At 45.1% G+C, this 18922-nt stretch overlaps 1 protein-coding gene across 2 annotated transcripts in view; it reads right to left on the bottom strand.

The window, feature by feature from the left end:
• LOC126335489 (katanin p80 WD40 repeat-containing subunit B1) overlaps positions 1-18922 on the bottom strand; it is a 122592-nt gene that overhangs the window by 86928 nt on the left and 16742 nt on the right. For both annotated transcript variants that reach the window (XM_049998817.1, XM_049998819.1), the window contains exons 6-7: positions 3445-3762; positions 1900-2024 (exon numbers count right to left, since the gene is read on the bottom strand). In XM_049998817.1, coding sequence (XP_049854774.1) covers positions 1900-2024; positions 3445-3762 — 443 coding nt within the window. The remainder of the gene's footprint in view (positions 1-1899; positions 2025-3444; positions 3763-18922) is intronic.

The raw sequence follows: 18922 nt of genomic DNA, 5'->3' as shown, positions 1-18922 counted from the left end.
GATTGTCCATGATGGGTTGTTAATAGGTTCCGAATTCTTAATTCATTCAGCTTGCCCTGAGTTCTCTTGGCCTGGCTTGCAGTCACTGTTCAATTGCATCACCTGAATAATGTGATCCATTATAAGAACACATTCAGGTACAGAGATTGAAGTAAAAATCCTGTCTACTTCAGGTAAGCAATGACTTTATCCTGCAAAAGTGACACTTGTGTGTACTTGATATTTTCTGGGGAAATTTATCTAAAATCCATGTAGCATACCATCAGATAAAAAGGAACAGTGAATGAGTAAAAATGAATGGTTTCCAAAAAGGTAGCTTGGTGACAAGAGAACACTTGACACTGTAGCAACACGGGTCACGAAGTGATTGGCAAGAACTTACTCACTGGTAGAAATGCAACTGTGGAGGAGGAGACCCAGGACAGCTGTTGTCTTTGGCAGCCCAGTAGACTAAGGAGTCTGGTCGAGACTTGGGACAACGAGGTATACGTCCCCAAGGAGGTGATGTAGTGCTTCCATCATTCCTTGGGACAACGAGGTATAGGTCCCCAAGGAGGTGATGTAGTGCTTCCACCATTCCTTCTAACTGCCTTTAATTGGCTAGTGAGATTTTGTGCTGAGCCACTTAAAAGTAAGGAGGGCAATTTGTGAAGGACACCATTTGAAACACTATAGGGAATGGGACATCCTTAATAGGTGTTGCAATGTTTTTCATCCACCATGGTACCAGCTGCCAGTAGAGGAGGCATATATAAAGGGGATAGCCATTGTAGTGGCAAGAGTGATCATGTCTAAGGCATCACCCACAACCCTGTCTGTGTACACTGACAGACACAGGAAGAAGTCGACAGCAAGGTTATACAACTGTCAATTTTCTCTATGGAGAGTCCAGCAAGACAACTGGTCCATTGAGTAGTAACTAGAAAGTCACTTTCACAAAGATCACTGTGTAGTAGCAACCATTTTAGTGAAGCAAAGAGATCTTTTTTTGATGGGGGGTGGGGGAAGGAGAGACACTGTAAGGCCAACAACCGAATAGGTGCCATGCATAGTACTTCAGTGGTTGGGAGAGCCATCATTGAGGACACACAGATCAAGATTGGAAAGAAACTGCTCAATAAAAAGGCCCCTGTCAGACAAAGTGTCTTCCACTACCCACTGAAATCCCAAAGTACGAGAAAAGGGGCATCGTATTAAGATGACCATTTCAAAGTAAGTGCCTTGCCCAGGGGTATAGATGGGAATTAGGTCACTGATGACATCTGTATACACCAACATATGGAACTCACCAGATACAGCACAGTTCCAACAAAATGCACATAGAGCTGGCTGGCCACCTGGCCTGATGACCACCGTCCCGAATCAAACCCAAATCTGGGGATCGAAAATGAGCTAACCGAAATAAATATTGTAAAACAAAGAAACAAAGTGGGAAAAGCCATAATCGAAGTCCTACAAGCAAGCTACATTGTCAGTAGGGAATCTGTCCTAGACACTAAGTCTGAGAAAAGATATAGCCTGAGAAGATTGAGCACAAGAATGGAAGTAGTACTGCAATGGCTTGGGGCTCTACGCTGCCACAAAGTACTCGAAAAATTATTGAGGGTACCTTGGGTGTTTTACTATGTATAAAATCCAGCCTAAATAAAACGTCACATTGTGTTAGTCATTTGTCCTTTGTCAAGATTTTCCTTTGGACACAATCGTGATACAGCAAAATAGACTTGCATCTGTCCTTTACACTTGTCTTGCTTTCTATTTATTGAAGACAAGCTTCATGTTGCTTATATAGTATTTAACTACTTCTTGAAGCCAAATATCAACTTCAGTGAATTGTCATGACTTACTTTATATGACATATGTTAAAACTGGCTACAGAACTTAGAAAATAAATCTTACGAGTTCGATTTGGTTGGAAAATATTTTCATAATCTGCCACATTCTTTATGTCTGCCAAAGAAGTTGCATCCTCCTCTGGGTCCGTGCCAGACCTGTCTGATTCTTCAATTGTTTTCACATCCAACCTGAAAAGCAAATTTTTTACATGTAGTTAACCATTATTACATATTATTAACATGACATAACACACCAGACCAGCACAAGGTATAACTGTACATATAGTGCAAATCAAGGAAAGCAATGGAACGAAGTGGCAATACACACTATAAAAAATTCCTTTACTTTTCACTACTTTACTGTATGTCACTCAAGAATAATCAGAGGGCAAAAAAGCCAGCCTGACTGCCCACTGTGTCACACTTTTCAGCTCCCTCCACCTATTTTTAATTTGTGAGAAATATACCAACCCCATGCTGCTGTTAGCCTTAACAGTGGCCATAGCTGTCTTTTCCCCCACAAACAATTCCAAAAGGTAGTCAGAATTAGTTGTGTGTTTGTTTGTTGACATGTGTGCAGTTTTGATACACAATGAAATCCAAATATCACACCAGTGGAGAAAGTAAAACAAAATAGCACATCCCATTGATAAAGCGCAATATCATGTAGTAATTCAGCAGCATCAAAAATATTGCAGCTGTGTCAAGATAATCCAGATGAATTATTCAGCCTTCCATCTGGTTTGCGCTGATACTAATGCAATATTACTGCTGCTGCCTAAAACAAATTACTGCAAAGACTCCACTTCATCAATGGGATGTGCCATTTGTTTCAGCAACTCTTGCAACAATCTATGGCAATGTGGTGCAGGGACTGCAGTGTTTACCAAGACTGCAGGCGGCACATAACTGGAGAAAAACAAGAAAATCATTACATTACTTAAGGTTTTTTTTATGATAACTGCAACTTTATGACTAACCCTTGTGCCTCATTCCAGACTGATAACTAGAGAATCTTTACATGAAGGAAGGAAATAGTCTGTCCTGACCTTGTAAACAGAATCTCCCCCCCCCCCCCCCCCCACCCACACCCCACACCCACACACACACACACACACACACACACACACACACACACACACACTTCCAGTAAAATGTTCTCCATTCTTGCAAATGCTCCGCCCCTAATCTCTATCAGCCCCCGTCCTCCATCTGCCTCTGATCCTCCTCTCGTTCGCACCACATTCTGCCAACCTGCCCTTGCACCAGATGCACACTCCACATCTTATATCTTAACTCTAGCCTATTTCACTAGAATATACCTTTCAGTAACTCTTATTCTTTTCCACAACGTCCATTTACTTGAGCTGCAGTGCTGGAGACAAAAGTAGCTTTGTGGATATAAAAGTGTATGTATGTGTGTTTTATGGCCCATATAATTGCTGTCATTTAACTGAAACTGTACCCTAATGTACACAGAGTATAAAACAAACCACTACAAATACTTTTTATAACTGCAGCAAATTTAAACTACCACCCCATCAACAGGAAAGTACCTAATGGCATGCAATCAATGACATATTGAAAACAACAAAATTTGTACACTCACCTTGCTTTTGCTACATTGAATGGTCGGTCTCTGCTAAAGCTCTTTCTCACAGTTTGGCCATGCACAAATGGAGAGTGGAATGCAGTGGGCTCACCTCCAAATGGTTGCACCTTACTGAGGTCTACAATATGTAGAATGACGTTTGTCATTTTAATTGATGCACCAATCAACTGGTTCTGGGCTAATGCTATATCCTGGATTTTCCCCCAAGGAATAGGAACAGTATCAAATATTTGTGTTGGCTCCCAACCATAAACTCTGAGTGACTCTTGTGAACCAGCAAACAGGCACTCTCCATTTTCACTAAAGGAAATACATCTGTAAAAGAAAGTAACAATGTCCTGAGACCACATCACCATATAATGAGAAACTGCAATTATATCTATAAAACCAGTATACTTATATACCACAAGCAAAATACAAAATGATAACCATTTTCATTTCATTAATACACCACAACTATTTGAAAGCAACTGATAAAAGAAACCTGCGAAACACACACACACAAACACACACACACACACACACACACACACACACACACACACACACACACAAAAGCGCACCCCCCCCCCCCCCCCCCCCACACACACACACACACACTTCAGTAAAATGGAAATGACACTCACTTCTCCCAAAAATTCTATTCTAGTGGTTATGATAACGTATCAATGAAGTTAATCAAAGTATCTTCATGTTCTGTCTTAATTTATCTATGTAATCAATCTCTGATCAGTGAAACCTTTCCTGACTGGCTATAATGTGCTGGAGTGAAGCCTCTTTACAGGAAAGGGAATAAAGAGATGCAGTCAAACTATCAACCAGTTTCACTTTTGCTGGCTTTCTCAATAACATCTGAAAAGGTTGTGTTCAAGCATCTTCTTAAGCACCTGACCGAAAATAATATATTGTCCAAGCCACAGTCTGGGTTCCTTAAGGGTTCTGATGTAGGGAAGGTTATTTACATGTACAGTGAGAATGTGCTTCATTCATTAGCTAACAAACTGTGTCATTGCAAAATACCTGGAATAAGCAATCAGACTTCATCTTATTGGGAATTAATTACATGCGGTTTTCCACAAGATTCCACCTGGGGTCCGTTGCTTTTTTCTTATGTGCATTAGTGACCTCTAGTCTGTTACACTGCCAGATGCTAAGTTTGTTTTGTTTGCAGATGGTACAAACATTGTAATAAATAGCAAATCAAGTACAGACTTAGATATGGCTGCTAATCAAATTTTCACTGGCATTAATAAATTGTTTAAAGCTAATCCACTGTCAACAAACATTGAAAAGAAACACTATATGCTGCTAAGAACTTTTAAGAGATTTCCTTCACAGTGTGTGTAATACATGAAGACATGCAAACAGAAGAGGTCAACAGTTAAATTTCTGGGATTACAACTTGATAAAAAATTCAGTTGGGAAGGGTATACCACAGAACTTCCGAAGTGCTTAAACGTGTCTGCAATGTGAATATCAGGTTGGAGATATAAACATGAAAAAAATTTGCATACTTTGCCTGGTTTCATTCTATTATGTCATATGGGAGCACATTCTGGGGTAACTCATCAACCAGTCAAAAGTTTTTAGAGTGCAAAAGCTTGTAATAAGATTCATTTGTGGTGTAAAATCAAGAACATCATGTAGAAACCTATTCAAGAAACTGGGTATTCTAACCAATGGTTCTCAGTATATTTATTCCTTACTAATATTGGTTGTAAATAATGTGTGTTGATTTCCAACCAACAGCTTAACACCAAGTATCAATGCAAGAAATAAGAACAATCTACATAATGACCTAAAATCACTTACCTTGGTCCAAAAATGGTTCCAATATTCAGGAACACACATTTTCAATAAATTGCCAGCAACTATAAAAAACTTGATTTCATATAAAGCACAGTTTAAACTGACGATGTAAATAAAACAGAAAGAAACTTCCACATGGGAAAAATATATTAAAAACAAAGATTCCAAGACTTACCAAGCGGGAAAGCGCCGGCAGACAGGCACATGAACAAAACACACAAACACACACACAGAATTACGAGCTTTCGCAACTGGCAGTTGCTTCGTCAGGAAAGAGGGAAGGAGAGGGAAAAATGAAAGGATGTGGGTTTTAAGGGAGAGGGTAAGGAGTCATTCCAATCCCGGGAGCGGAAAGACTTCCCTTAGGGGAAAAAAAGGACAGGTGTACACTCGCACACACACAAAGCTCGTAATTCTGTGTGTGTGTTTTGTTCATGTGCCTGTCTGCCGGCGCTTTCCCGCTTGGTAAGTCTTGGAATGTTTGTTTTTAATACAGTTTAAACTGAGTTTGAAAGACTTTTTGCTAGGCAACTCCTCCTACTATATACACTCCTGGAAATGGAAAAAAGAACACATTGACACCGGTGTGTCAGACCCACCATACTTGCTCCGGACACTGCGAGAGGGCTGTACAGGCAATGATCACACGCACGGCACAGCGGACACACCAGGAACCGCGGTGTTGGCTGTCGAATGGCGCTAGATGCGCAGCATTTGTGCACCGCCACCGTCAGTGTCAGCCAGTTTGCCGTGGGATACGGAGCTCCATCGCAGTCTTTAACACTGGTAGCATGCCGCGACAGCGTGGACGTGAACCGTATGTGCAGTTGACGGACTTTGAGCGAGGGCGTATTGTGGGCATGCGGGAGGCCGGGTGGACGTACCGCCGAATTGCTCAACACGTGGGGCGTGAGGTCTCCACAGTACATCGATGTTGTCGCCAGTGGTCGGCGGAAGGTGCACGTGCCCGTCGACCTGGGACCGGACCGCAGCGACGCACGGATGCAAGCCAAGACCGTAGGATCCTACGCAGTGCCGTAGGGGCCGCACCACCACTTCCCAGCAAATTAGGGACACTGTTGCTCCCGGGGTATAGGCGAGGACCATTCGCAACCGTCTCCATGAAGCTGGGCTACGGTCCCGCACACCGTTAGGCCGTCTTCTGCTCACGCCCCAACATCGTGCAGCCCGCCTCCAGTGTGTGTCGCGACAGGCGTGAATGGAGGGACGAATGGAGACGTGTCGTCTTCAGCGATGAGAGTCGCTTCTGCCTTGGTGCCAATGATGGTCGTATGCGTGTTTGGCGCCATTTAGGTGAGCGCCACAATCAGGACTGCATACGACCGAGGCACACAGGGCCAACACCCGGCATCATGGTGTGGGGAGCGATCTCCTACACTGGCCGTACACCTCTGGTGATCGTCGAGGGGACACTGAATAGTGCACGGTACATCCAAACCACCATCGAACCCATCGTTCTACCATTCCTAGACCGGCAAGGGAACTTGCTGTTCCAACAGGACAATGCACGTCCGCATGTATCCCGTGCCACCCAACGTGCTCTAGAAGGTGTAAGTCAACTACCCTGGCCAGCAAGATCTCCGGATCTGTCCCCCATTGAGCATGTTTGGGACTGGAAGAAGCGTCGTCTCACGCGGTCTGCACGTCCAGCACGAACGCTGGTCCAACTGAGGCGCCAGGGGGAAATGGCATGGCAAGCCATTCCACAGGACTACATCCAGCATCTCTACGATCGTCTCCATGGGAGAATAGCAGCCTGCATTGCTGCGAAAGGTGGATATACACTGTACTAGTGCCGACATTGTGCATGCTCTGTTGCCTGTGTCTATGTGCCTGTGGTTCTGTCAGTGTGATCATGTGATGTATCTGACCCCAGGAATGTGTCAATAAAGTTTCCCCTTCCTGGGACAATGAATTCACGGTGTTCTTATTTCAATTTCCAGGAGTGTAGATGAATATCTTAACAGGAACTGTTAGATCAGCTTTCAGTTTTGACACCACTTGAACACAACAGTCAAGGGTACTTTGAGTATGATAATTTATTAGTAGAGCATAATTTTGTTTCATTCTAACAGTGCATTAATTCTGTAAATATTAGCTGTTCCAGGTACTGTTTGACAGTCTCCTGACAAAATATCAGGGAAATGAGAATTATATTCAAATCATCTTTTTTTATGTTGTATTTTCTGACATGTTCTACACCCACAAGAACCTTCTCATTTTTGGGTCTATGGAACAAAACCTGAGTCTAATCTAATCTAATCTACAAAACTTTTGTTACTGTGCTGTACCACCTAGATTATATGGCCTCCTTAAGGTCCATAAAGAGGCTGTCTCCTTGAGGCCTATTGTTTCTAACATTGATGCTCCGACATATCGTGTAGTTAAACATCTTGCTAGTTTGTTGAGCCCACTAGCAGGTAGGTGTGAACAAAACATTAAGAACTCTGCAGATTTCTTATGTCGATTGCAGGGATTGCATTTGAATGACTCTGATATTTTAGTCAGTTTTGATGTGGTTTCTCTTTTCACTCGCATTCCTCTCTGATTTGTTGCATCTAATTGAGGTTAAGTTTGGTGTAGAGTTAACAAGTTTGTTTCGACATGTGCTGACTTCCACTTACTTTTTATTCAATGGTCAGTACTACGAACAGACTGATGGAGTTGTAATGGAAAGCCCGTTGTCACCTATTGTGGCCAATTTGTTTATGGAGGACTTTGAGGAACATGCATTGGAGTCAGCAACCTTGAAACCTGCGTGTTTTTTTCAGATATGTAGACGATACTTTTGTTGTTTGGCCTCATGGTAGTGAGAATTTAAATCGGTTTTTGGAACATCTGAATTCAATCCACCCGAATATTCAGTTCACTATGGAGGTGGAAAAGAATGGATGCCTTCCCTCCCTTGATGTGTTGGTCAAAAGGAAGACTGATGGTATGTTGGGACATTCTGTTTATAGGAAGCCTACCCACACTGACTTGTATCTGCGAGCTGATAGTTGTCACCATCCCGCTCAGCGTGAAGGAGTACTTCGCACCTTGGTTCACAGGGCCCACGTTATCTCAGACCCTGAAAGTTTGGCAGCTGAGCTAGCACACCTCGAAGTCACCTTTCGTCAGAACGGTTATAGTGAGAGGCAGATCAAATGTGCATTGCGCCATCAGCCTTCTGTGCAATGGGTGAGTGACGATAGCAACAAAGTGGCACCTAAGTCTACGGCCTTTTTGCCTTATGCAGGAAGCATTTCCAACAGGACTGGCTGTATTTTGGGGAAATATGATGTGTTTTTCGACCACCTTCTAAGATTAAGGCCCTGTTGGCATCTGTAAAAAATGATCTTGGTTTGCATAAGGCTGTGGTCTATCGTATCCATTGCAGTTGTGGCATGTCATATATTGGTCAGACAATCAGGACTGTGGAAGACCGGTGTATTAAACATAAGCGTCACAGACGCTTACAACAGCCGAGCAAATCCGCTATTGCAGAACATTGCCTTGACACGTCATCCTATGGAATACAACAACACAGAGATTCTGGCTTGCACGTCAAGCTATTGGGATAGTGTTATTAAGGAAGCTGTTGAAATCAGACAATCAAGCAACCTTATTAACAGAGATGGTGGATTTTGTTTAAATGCTGCTTGGAATCCAGCTCTGTCTCTCATCAAAAAACAGAGAGACAGAATTAGTGCTACCTCACCTGTTGATTAATAGTAACTATAGGTATTTCTGATGTTGGTTATCTTTGTTTGTGTTGACACTTGTTCTGTGTGTGGTGTCTTCCTTGTTTCTCCTCTGTGAACCGAGGTATTAAATTTGTTTGTACATTTCTTCTTCCTTGCATTTGTGCCTTGAGAATGGCAGGGTGTGCTCCTGTCGAAATATCGACGGTGTTCGACGACGTCACCCGGCAGCAAACCTGTAAGTTATTTGAACATTCAATTCGCCGGGAAAAGTTAAGGTCTCACATTTGTAGCATAAGCGGCCAGTAAACGTTGGTGCTGTAACTGCAGTGGAGGGACACCTGCCCCCACAAGTATGCTGTCCACAGGACTGGTCCGTAAAGCACCGGTGGCAAGTCGGATCCCGCTGTGAAGGATTGGGTCCAGCACCCACAACGCAGATGGGGATGCTGAACCATAAGCCACGCTCCCAGAATCCAGACGGGACTGGATTTACGCCTGGTAGAGCCGTAAGAGGGTAGATCGGTCGGCGCCACAGCTGGTGTGGCTCAAGCATCGCAGAGCATTAAGATGCCGCCAACACATCTGTTTAAGCTGCCGAATATGTGGGAGCCAAGTCAACTGGGCATCAAAAACCACACCCAAAAATCGATGTGTCTACACCACAGCAAGAAGTTCGCCGGCAAGATAAAGCTGCAGCTCAGGGTGAACTGTTCGTCACTGGCAGAAATGCATAACGCAGGTCTTGGCAGCCGAAAACTGGAAGGCATGCACTACAGCCCAAGACTGCACCTCGTGGATAGTGCCCTGCAGCTGACGTTCAGCGGCTGCAATGCCAATGGAGCTATAGTAGAGGCAGAAAACATCAGCATACAAGGAAACAGACAGACGTTCCCACCTCCGCAGCGAGCCCGTTAAATGCAATTAAAAACAGGCAGACACTTAGGACAGACCCCTGTGGTACCCCTTCTCCTGAACTTGGGAGGAACTATGGGAGGCCACGACTTGCACGCGGACGGTACGATGCGACAGAAAATTTCGGAGGATAATCAGCAATGGACCCCGGAGACCCCAACCATGAAGCGTAGAGAGGATATGATGGCGCCATGTCATATCGTACGCCTTCCACATGTCGAAAAAGACAGCGACGAGGTGCTGACGGTGGGCAAAGTCCATACGGATGGCTGACTCCAGCACACCAGATTGTGAGCGGCAGAGCGGCCTTTATGGAAACCACCCTGAGACGGAGCCAGAAGGCCCCTAGACTCGAGTACCCAGCTCAACCTCCGGCTCACCATACGTTCGAGCAACTTCAAAGAACGTTGGTAAGGTTAATGGGACAGTAGATGTCCACCTCCAACGTGTTCTTGCCAGGCTTCAAAACGGGGATAACAATGCTTTCCCGCCATTTGCGACGGAAACTCACCCTCGACCCAGATATGGTTGTAAAGGTCGAGGAGGTGTCGCTGGCAGTCCACTGAGAGGTGTTTCAGTATCTGACAGTGGATGTGATCTGGCCCGGGAGCTGTGTCAGGGCAAGTGGCTAGGGCACTGTGGAATTCCCACTCAGTGAATGAAACATTGTAGGATTCATGATGGCGTGTGTGAAATGAAAGGTTCCGATGTTCCAACCACTCTTTAATGGAGCGGAAAGCCAGTGGGTAATTCACAGATGCAGAACTGAGAGCAAAATGGTCTGCTAAGCGGTTTTAAATGATGTCGGGGTCAGTACAAACTGTTCCATTCAGTGACAGCATAGGGACGCTGACAGGGGTCCGATAGCCATAGAGGCGTCAAATCTTGGCCCAGACCTGCGATGGAGAGACATGGAGGCCAATGGTGGGCACATACCGCTCCCAGCAATCCTGCTTGTGTTCGCGAATGATGCGGCGGGCCCACGCACGGAGCCGTTTAAAGGAGACGAGGTTTTCTAAAGATGGATGCCGCTTGTGACGTTGGATCTTCCGCCAGCGATCTTTAATTGCCTCGGTGATCGCAGGCGACCACCAAGGCACAGTTTTCTGCCAAGGGGACCCAGAAGAAAGGGGAATGGCAGATTCTGCAGCAGTTACGATGCCGGTGGTGACTGAGTGAACCACCGCATCAATGGCTTCATTAGAAAGAAGCTCAATGGTGGCAGTGGAGGAGAACAAGTCCCAGTCACCCTTATTCATAGCCCATCTACAAGGGTGCCCAGAAGATTGACGCTGTGGCAGTGACAGAAAGATCGGAAAGTGGTCACTACCACACGGGTTGTCATGCACACTCCATTGAACAGACGGTACGAAGATAGGGCTGCAGATTGAAAGGTCAATGGCGGAGTACGTGCCATGTGCCACACTGAAATGTGAGAAGGCACCATCATTTAAAAGGGAGAGGTCGACCTGTGCCAATACGTTCTCAATGGTGGTGCCTGGACCTGTTGCCACTGACCCACCCCACAGAGGGTTATGGGCGATGAAGTCGCCCATTAACAGGAACGGTGGCGGCAATTGGGCTATCAGTGCCACCAGGACATGCTGCGGAACATCATCATCCGGTGGAAGATAGAGACTGCAGACAGTAACAGCCTGTGGCATCCACACCCGAACAGTGACAGCCTCTAACGGTGTTTGTAGAGGGATAGACTCGCGGTGGTGTAGAGAGTGAATGACATAGATGCAGACGCCACCAGACACCCATTCTTAAGCTGCCCGGTTCTTATAATAACCCCACGGAGGGCGGGGGTTCGCATTGCCGGAAACCAAGTTTCTTGAGCAATGCAGAAGAAAGGGTGAAGGCTGAGAAGTTGTCGGAGCTCAGCAAGATCGTGGAAGAAACTGCCGCAGTTCCACTGGAGGATGACGATGTCCATGGCTGAGAAAGGAGTGAAGGGACTGGGGAGGCAGATTACGCCTCCTGGCCCCCTGCTGCCACCGATTGACTACCTGTGCAACAGCTATCCATCGCGTCTGAGGGACTGGCGACATCCAGATCCTCAGCGGATGCCAGAATCTCCACCTCATCTTCAGACCCAGAGTTGGAAGGTTGTGGTGGGACGGGTGCCACCGCAATGTCAGGATTCTTGGGAGCCTTTTTCTTTGACTGATTTGCATGCTGTGTCTTTGGTGGTTCTGGCTGGGAGGGCCTCACTGGGTCAGTCTCAGGGATGGCTGACGACCGTGAGGCCCTACGACCAGCGACCGGTGGTTGTTTCAGAAACTTGCGGGTCTCCGCTTTGGCACTGGGCAATGCCTGGGATGGGAGGGCCCCAAGGGACCCCTTCCTGGCGAGAGTAGCCAAATAAGTCTCACACTTCTCTGGCTGGGAAGTGGTAACTAATGTTCTCAATGGTTGGGGTGGCGTTGCTCCTGAAGGAGATGGAGCAGGAGCAACAGGGAGTGAAGTGCCCCTCACAATCAAGGAAGCTGATGGATTCTGACGTAGCAGAGAGCCAGCTGTACATGACAACATGGGAGATGATGCTGCAGCAGCGGCATAGGTTGATGGCATTGGCACACGATGTAGCCGTTCATATTTCCACCTAGCCTTGGTATAGCTCATGCGGTCCAGGGTCTTATATTCCATTATCCTCCTTTCTTTCTGGAATATCGTACAGTCCGGCGAGCAGGGGGAATGGTGTTCTCTGCAGTTAACACAGATGGGAGGTGGGGCACATGGAGTATTGGGATGCAAATGACGTCCACAATCTTGACACGTGATGCCGGAATTACACATCACAGTGGTAAACCATCACCTTGACCTTTTCAGGTAAGATGTCACCCTCGAAGGCCAAAATGAAGACACCGGTGGCCACCTGACTATCCCTCGAACCCCGATGCACATGCCGGATGAAGTGAACACCTCGTCGTTCTAGGTTGGTGCACAGTTCATCGTCCGACTGCAGAAGACAATCCCTGTGGAATATAATACCCTGGAGTGTCTTTGAACTCTTATGGGGTGTGATGCTAACGGAAACATCCCCAACTTATTGCAAGCGAGCAACCTCCGTGAGTGGGCAGAGGATGCAGTTTTGATGAGAACTGACCCAGAGTGCATTTTGGACAAGCCCTCCACCTCGCCGAACTTGTCCTCTAAATGCTCCACAAAAAACTGGGGCTTGGTCGACATAAAAGATTCAGCATCAACTCGCGTACAGACTAGGTAGCAGGGTGAATAATCTGCACTGCCTTCTTTAGCCATACGTTCCTCCCATGGAGTGGCCAAGGAGGGAAATGATCTCGGATGATATTTCTTCCTGTTGAGGTTAGACCTCGATTGCTTAGAGACTGCTGGTGGAGGCCCACCAGCGAGAGATGATGTACCACGCTTCATTGGGGGTCATCCGCCCTTATGCCACCCATCCCGACCAGGGGCTCGCTCCACGGGCGCCACCCAGCCACAGTAAAGACCACCTGGCAGGATGAGCTTTGCCGGGACTCCTGATGCCCCAGAGGGATAGGCAGTGCAATCCCTGTGTAGTCAGGGGGCTACTACCAAGAGGATACATGATGACCCCACCACAACAGACTGGCTACCGTGCTGGATGTCGAGTGTCGAATATCCATGTATAACAAGAGGGCAAAGATGGAAGTGCACAATGGAGGGAATGTACGCTACCCGGAACACACTGCAGCTGATTTGGCGAGACGCTTGGTGTAAGTCCAACTCCATGACAATATCGGGTGTGCCAGATCTTAGGGCAAAATTGATTTAAGATGCACCACGTAAGGCGTCCTTCCCCAAATGGTACACACTAACGGAAAATTTGAAAAGGTAGTGGTCAAACCCCTTAGGGGACCATCACATTAAAGGCCAAAACAGTTGAGACTCCTTTTAGTCGCCTCTTACGACAGGCAGGAATACTGGGGGCCTATTCTTACCCCCAGACCCGCAGGGGGGATGAACAGAGTATAGTAAATATAATCAAAGATAGAAATCTAACATTTTGAATATGGAACTAGATTAACAACAACAAAAATTACATACTGCAGAAGTTTTTTTAATTGGCAGGGTACATGAAAGGATTGAAAGGAAGATAAGTATTCAGAACATTTACCAATAATTTCATTATTGTTTAGATATGCCCATCCCCCCCTTCCCCCCATCCAATCTGTTGTCCTGGGTTAACTTCCCATAAACACTTTGGAGACCAAGTCCAAGCAGAACTAAGGCCACAACTTTGTGTTTAAAAGACTGCAGCCGACTATATGTTGGGCTGTGTTAGAAGATTGCACGCGATTATAGGTTGCGCCACGATTTTCTCAAAATGAGCACCACCTAGCGCTTCAAAACTGGACTGCCTTTGTATGAGAACAATGTACGGACATCTTGCTACCTGTCCCTTGACTGGTGCTGCCTTATATTGTCAATTCCTAGAACTATTTTGAAAGAAACAACAGCAAATCTAACAGCTGCTGTTATGTATGGCTGAGCCAATATATTGCAATAACCCAATTTTGTGCAAGTACTCATAAGGTTTCACAGTTTGCTGTAATTTTGCTACAAATAAGTCACGTTTGTTGTGTGAGCAAGAAATTTTGGCAGCTCATGAGGTAGAAATCCTCAATAATTCACCTCGCACTTATAATCATACTTTCTGTCACCATAATTTTAAAATCTGTAATCTATCTAAAAAATAAAGTAAATATGAAAAATTAATTTTGAAGCTTACCACTTTTTAGTATGTATTACTCTTGAAGATACATCAATTACATGTGTGTCAGTAATGCTTTAAATAACGGCATAAATTGCCAGTTTCCTAGGCCTAATATTTTTTCTAAGTGGCCCGTCAGCAAACTGTTAATCCTCGAAGAGTTCAGCTTCCACCAAATCTCTCTTTTCAGGTTCCAAAATGTAGCATGTGTGTCACATGTTGATTATGTCTATGCCCCCTATAATCAAGTAACGACATTCTTCCAGCTGGAGCTGCCAGACATAGCGGTCATGTGTGCATGACATGTGCTTATTTATGTGTGTGTGTGTGTGTGTGTGTGTGTGTGTGTGTGTGTGTGTGTGTGTGTGTGAGCGCGCGTGCGCGCGTGCGCTTGCGGATGCGCACATCATGTAATTACACACACTCTACGCCGAGATTTATCAGTGCCCTTACACAAATTAAAAGAAACAAATGTGAATAAAACGTGTCTTCCTAAAATTTTTGGAAACAAGGTGGGCACGTCACAAAATCTTAAAACTCCAACCATATTTGTGTCAGTGTCACTTAAAATAGAGGGCAGACCTGCCAGCAAATCTGCCGCTGCCCTCTAGCTCGAAAATAAAACACAGTCCAATAAAATGTGGCACACAGTTACCTGTACACCACAAGCACCGCATGTTGGAGGATCCTGTCGCCAGAGCAAGAACCCCTGCATCAGATGACTGTGGCCTATGCGGAGACAAGTAAGCAGGACCTCACCCCTTATTTGTGGCCAAAAGGGGACACACCAGGGCCATATAATGGGATTTAGTAGACACAGCTTATTACCAGTCACTTTCAGCCACTTGTCTACCCAATGACGCACGACTCTGTAGCTCAACAGCGAGGTGAGTACATGCAGGGAGATGGCACGCTGAACCAACTGAGGATTAAGATACGCCCCCTTGGCTGCTACATCTGCCCTTCCGTTTCCCAAAATACTCACATGCCCTGGCACCCTGCAGGAGGACACCTCCTTCCACAGTCCTTGTAGCCAGAGGAGGGCATCCAGGAAATCATGAACTACTTTATCAGCTGGATACAAGTTTTGCAGAGACTGCAGAGCACTCAGGGAGTTGGTAAGGGCTAGGAATTTAGCAGGCATGGCACATCTCATCTGCTCCAGTGCCCTCAATACCATAGCTAGTTCAGCATCAAATATAGTGAACCCTGGGAGCAACAGAATCTTGAGGGCCCAACTTAGGGAAAGTGACAGAGGAACCAACGGAGCTCTCCTATTTAGACCCAGCCATGAAGACTACATCAGGGTTGCCACAAGTTTCCCGTCATGAAATTCCCTAATATTTCCCTGATTTCAAAACAAGTTTTAGCATTCCTTCACTGACAAATTTTGAGAGCTCAAGGGTAAGTCAAGACATAAGTTGACAAAAAATGTAAGAATTTCCTTATTTCTCCCCTGTATGAGCAAAAAAATCTTAAGAATTGACATTTTTTGTAATGAACTGTTTTTAGATGGAAAAAGAAAGCCAAATTGGTATATGTGTTTCATTAAGACCACTGTTGGTTTTTTTTCCTTCCAATAAAACGAAACACATTTGGTAACAAAAATAAGCATTTCCTTGGAGTCGCAAGACAGTTTTAAAATATCTTCACTGATTTCAGAAACAACCTCAGAAAAAAGTAGGCCTCTTGAAATAAATGTATAAGGCAGGAAAGAATTGTGTAAACCAACACTTTAGGTGGCCACCAATAAAATGTTGGTTTTACTATGTTCGTTACTGTCAGTTATTAGTCATTGTGTGACTTTTGTTTCAAGTAATATATGAGTACATAGTATACAAACTGCCAGCAACTACTAAAATTTTCTTCTTACTTATTTTTAGAGCGTCAAAATTTACTAGTGTGTATCAAATGTCTGTAAAATGCTGCACTGTACAATCGACTTGCAGTGAGACACTCACAATTCCTGAAATCCATCGTCCATGGCCTCTGGCCTGCCGAGCAACACCACATTCCTGGGTCCTTCGATAAACCACGAAAATCTGCTGCATTATGCTATAAACAAACAGACCCAGCCTGCAGGTGGATCAGTGAGACTAGATCCGATGGACAGGACTTGCACATTAGTGGGAAATGATGAGCTTCAGATCGGCAGGCCCAATTTGTTACAGATAGCTGCAGAAATGGCCTGTGATTTTGGCCCATCGTGGAAGTCCACTTGTGTGGCCATCTATTCGCATGTCACAGATACCATGTTGATGAAATGAGACTGTGGTGATCAATCCATGCAACAGATAACTTGTGCAAATATTCTGAGAATCAATACCAATGAGGGTAGGTAGCAACTGACCATAAAGATGATCGCTGAGCTGCAGAAAGGCTCATAGAAAAGACAATCACACTCTCACAACTAAACTTTCTGTCATAGCCTTTGTCAGAAAATGAGAGCACACACACACACACACACATTCACTCAGACATAATTCATGCACACACAACCACCGTCTACGGCTGCTGTGTCAACAATCTCTGAGAATGAGATCCAAACAAACCACTCCTCACACTTCCCTACCTCTCATTGGCAGCTGCTAGGTTAGTGGCAATAAGTGGTGGCAGCACTTACTGCAAGCTGAAGGGAATGGTAGGAAGAGGAGAAGCAGTAAGAATGAGGGAGTAGGGAATCAGTGCACATACTCATCTGCGACCAGCCAGTGACAACGCATGACATCTCAGTTAACAAACCATTTCATCTATTAGGACAAAAATGAGATTTTTCCAGTTTTCCTGTTTTTTTTTCTTCAAACTTCCCTGATCTCACTGAAACATTTGAAATTCCCTGATTTCCAGAACTTGTGGTAATGCTGTACATAGTTGTGGTGCTCATTTCAAATGTCAAAAAGGATCACATTAAAAACAGAAGCACTCTCTCCTGTGCTGAAATAAATCTAAAATTACTCTGGGATTCCGCAATAAACATGGCAGCAGTCTGTTACAACCCCTGTACATGCCCCACAACAAGGGACTCCAGCATACTTTCACACAGATCCCACACAGTTCCTCATGCAAACATCAACGTCCATACCGCATATAGTATGACTATCATCAGATCCATCAGATAGCAGCAAGGTCGCATGGTCTGATGGCTTCAGAGCAGATCACTTTGGTGATTTGGCCTTCATTCCCAGCTTGGATTTTGGGGACGGTGGCAAGGCTGAAATAAGAGAAACACTTTGGTGGATCTCTTCCGATTTCTACTGTGAGGACTTGCTATCTGCACTGTTATTATACGCAGCAACTTTCAACGCTTCAGTCATAGCATGACTGGGCTGTGGGATCACCAACACAGGCTGGCAGCTACATTTACAAGTGCAAATAGGTGTGCTCTGCTCAACAGTCATAGTCTGGGTGCTAACACTGACCTTCTGGAAGGTTGCTTCAAAGCTGAGGCAAAAGACTTAACAAGACTTGGTGGCTGCATGAACTTAATTCCTCCTTCGCATCAGAGTACTTAACACGTTAGGTGACTTTAATTTCCTGAATCTTCTTTTCTACAGCGAAGACAGGATGGTCCCTGTGCTCCAAACTGCAATTAACACACCTGGATGGGGCAGTGTGTCGAAAAACTTATTCATGTGCCGCACTGACACATGTAGCCCAATCGTTGCAACACACATTGGTACGACCGAACCATTTGCACTTTAAGCAGCATATTGGATTCGGTACATGAGGTCTAACTTTAACGCAGAAGAATCCTGCTGCAATGTACTCCAGCAACTTCAGCATGTCAGAATAAATCATGGTGACTTTTGGAGCTCACCATCAACCCTTTTCACAATATTTTGAATTTCACTCAGCCTTGCACTTTCCCATTCTTGTTGCTGTTCTTTTGTATCCATATCCACATGTCCCAGCATTTAACACAGTGTGCAGCTCACTACTGATGGGATTTTCTCCAAAGAGCTTGACATGCAACAGCTTCAGTACTCAGGGAGCCTTCATAGTCTCTAGCAGGAGAGAGTCATTACACAGCCTCTTGATCAATTTGAGTTGCCCTGCAAGTCTCTAAAAAGCTATATGGACATAAAAGAGTGACGATTCCTCTAAAGAACTGTGCAAGCATTTCATGAGAACAAAAACGTTATCTACCATAGGATGTGGCCTGTTACTATGATTACTGCTATTGATAGTCAGAGATGGCCCATGTGGACTAGCCACACAAGGCCTCATCATTTTGGGTCTTAATACTGCCCAACAGCCCATCCAGTCCACTTTTTAATAGAGATTTTACCATCCTTGTGATCCAGGCAGATACCCATTCCCTGGGGGG

Source organism: Schistocerca gregaria, chromosome 2 (genome assembly GCF_023897955.1).
Source record: "Schistocerca gregaria isolate iqSchGreg1 chromosome 2, iqSchGreg1.2, whole genome shotgun sequence".
NCBI lineage: Eukaryota > Metazoa > Arthropoda > Insecta > Orthoptera > Acrididae > Schistocerca > Schistocerca gregaria.
Note: the sequence above shows the minus strand (reverse complement) of the source record. Positions and strands in the feature narration are given on the sequence as shown.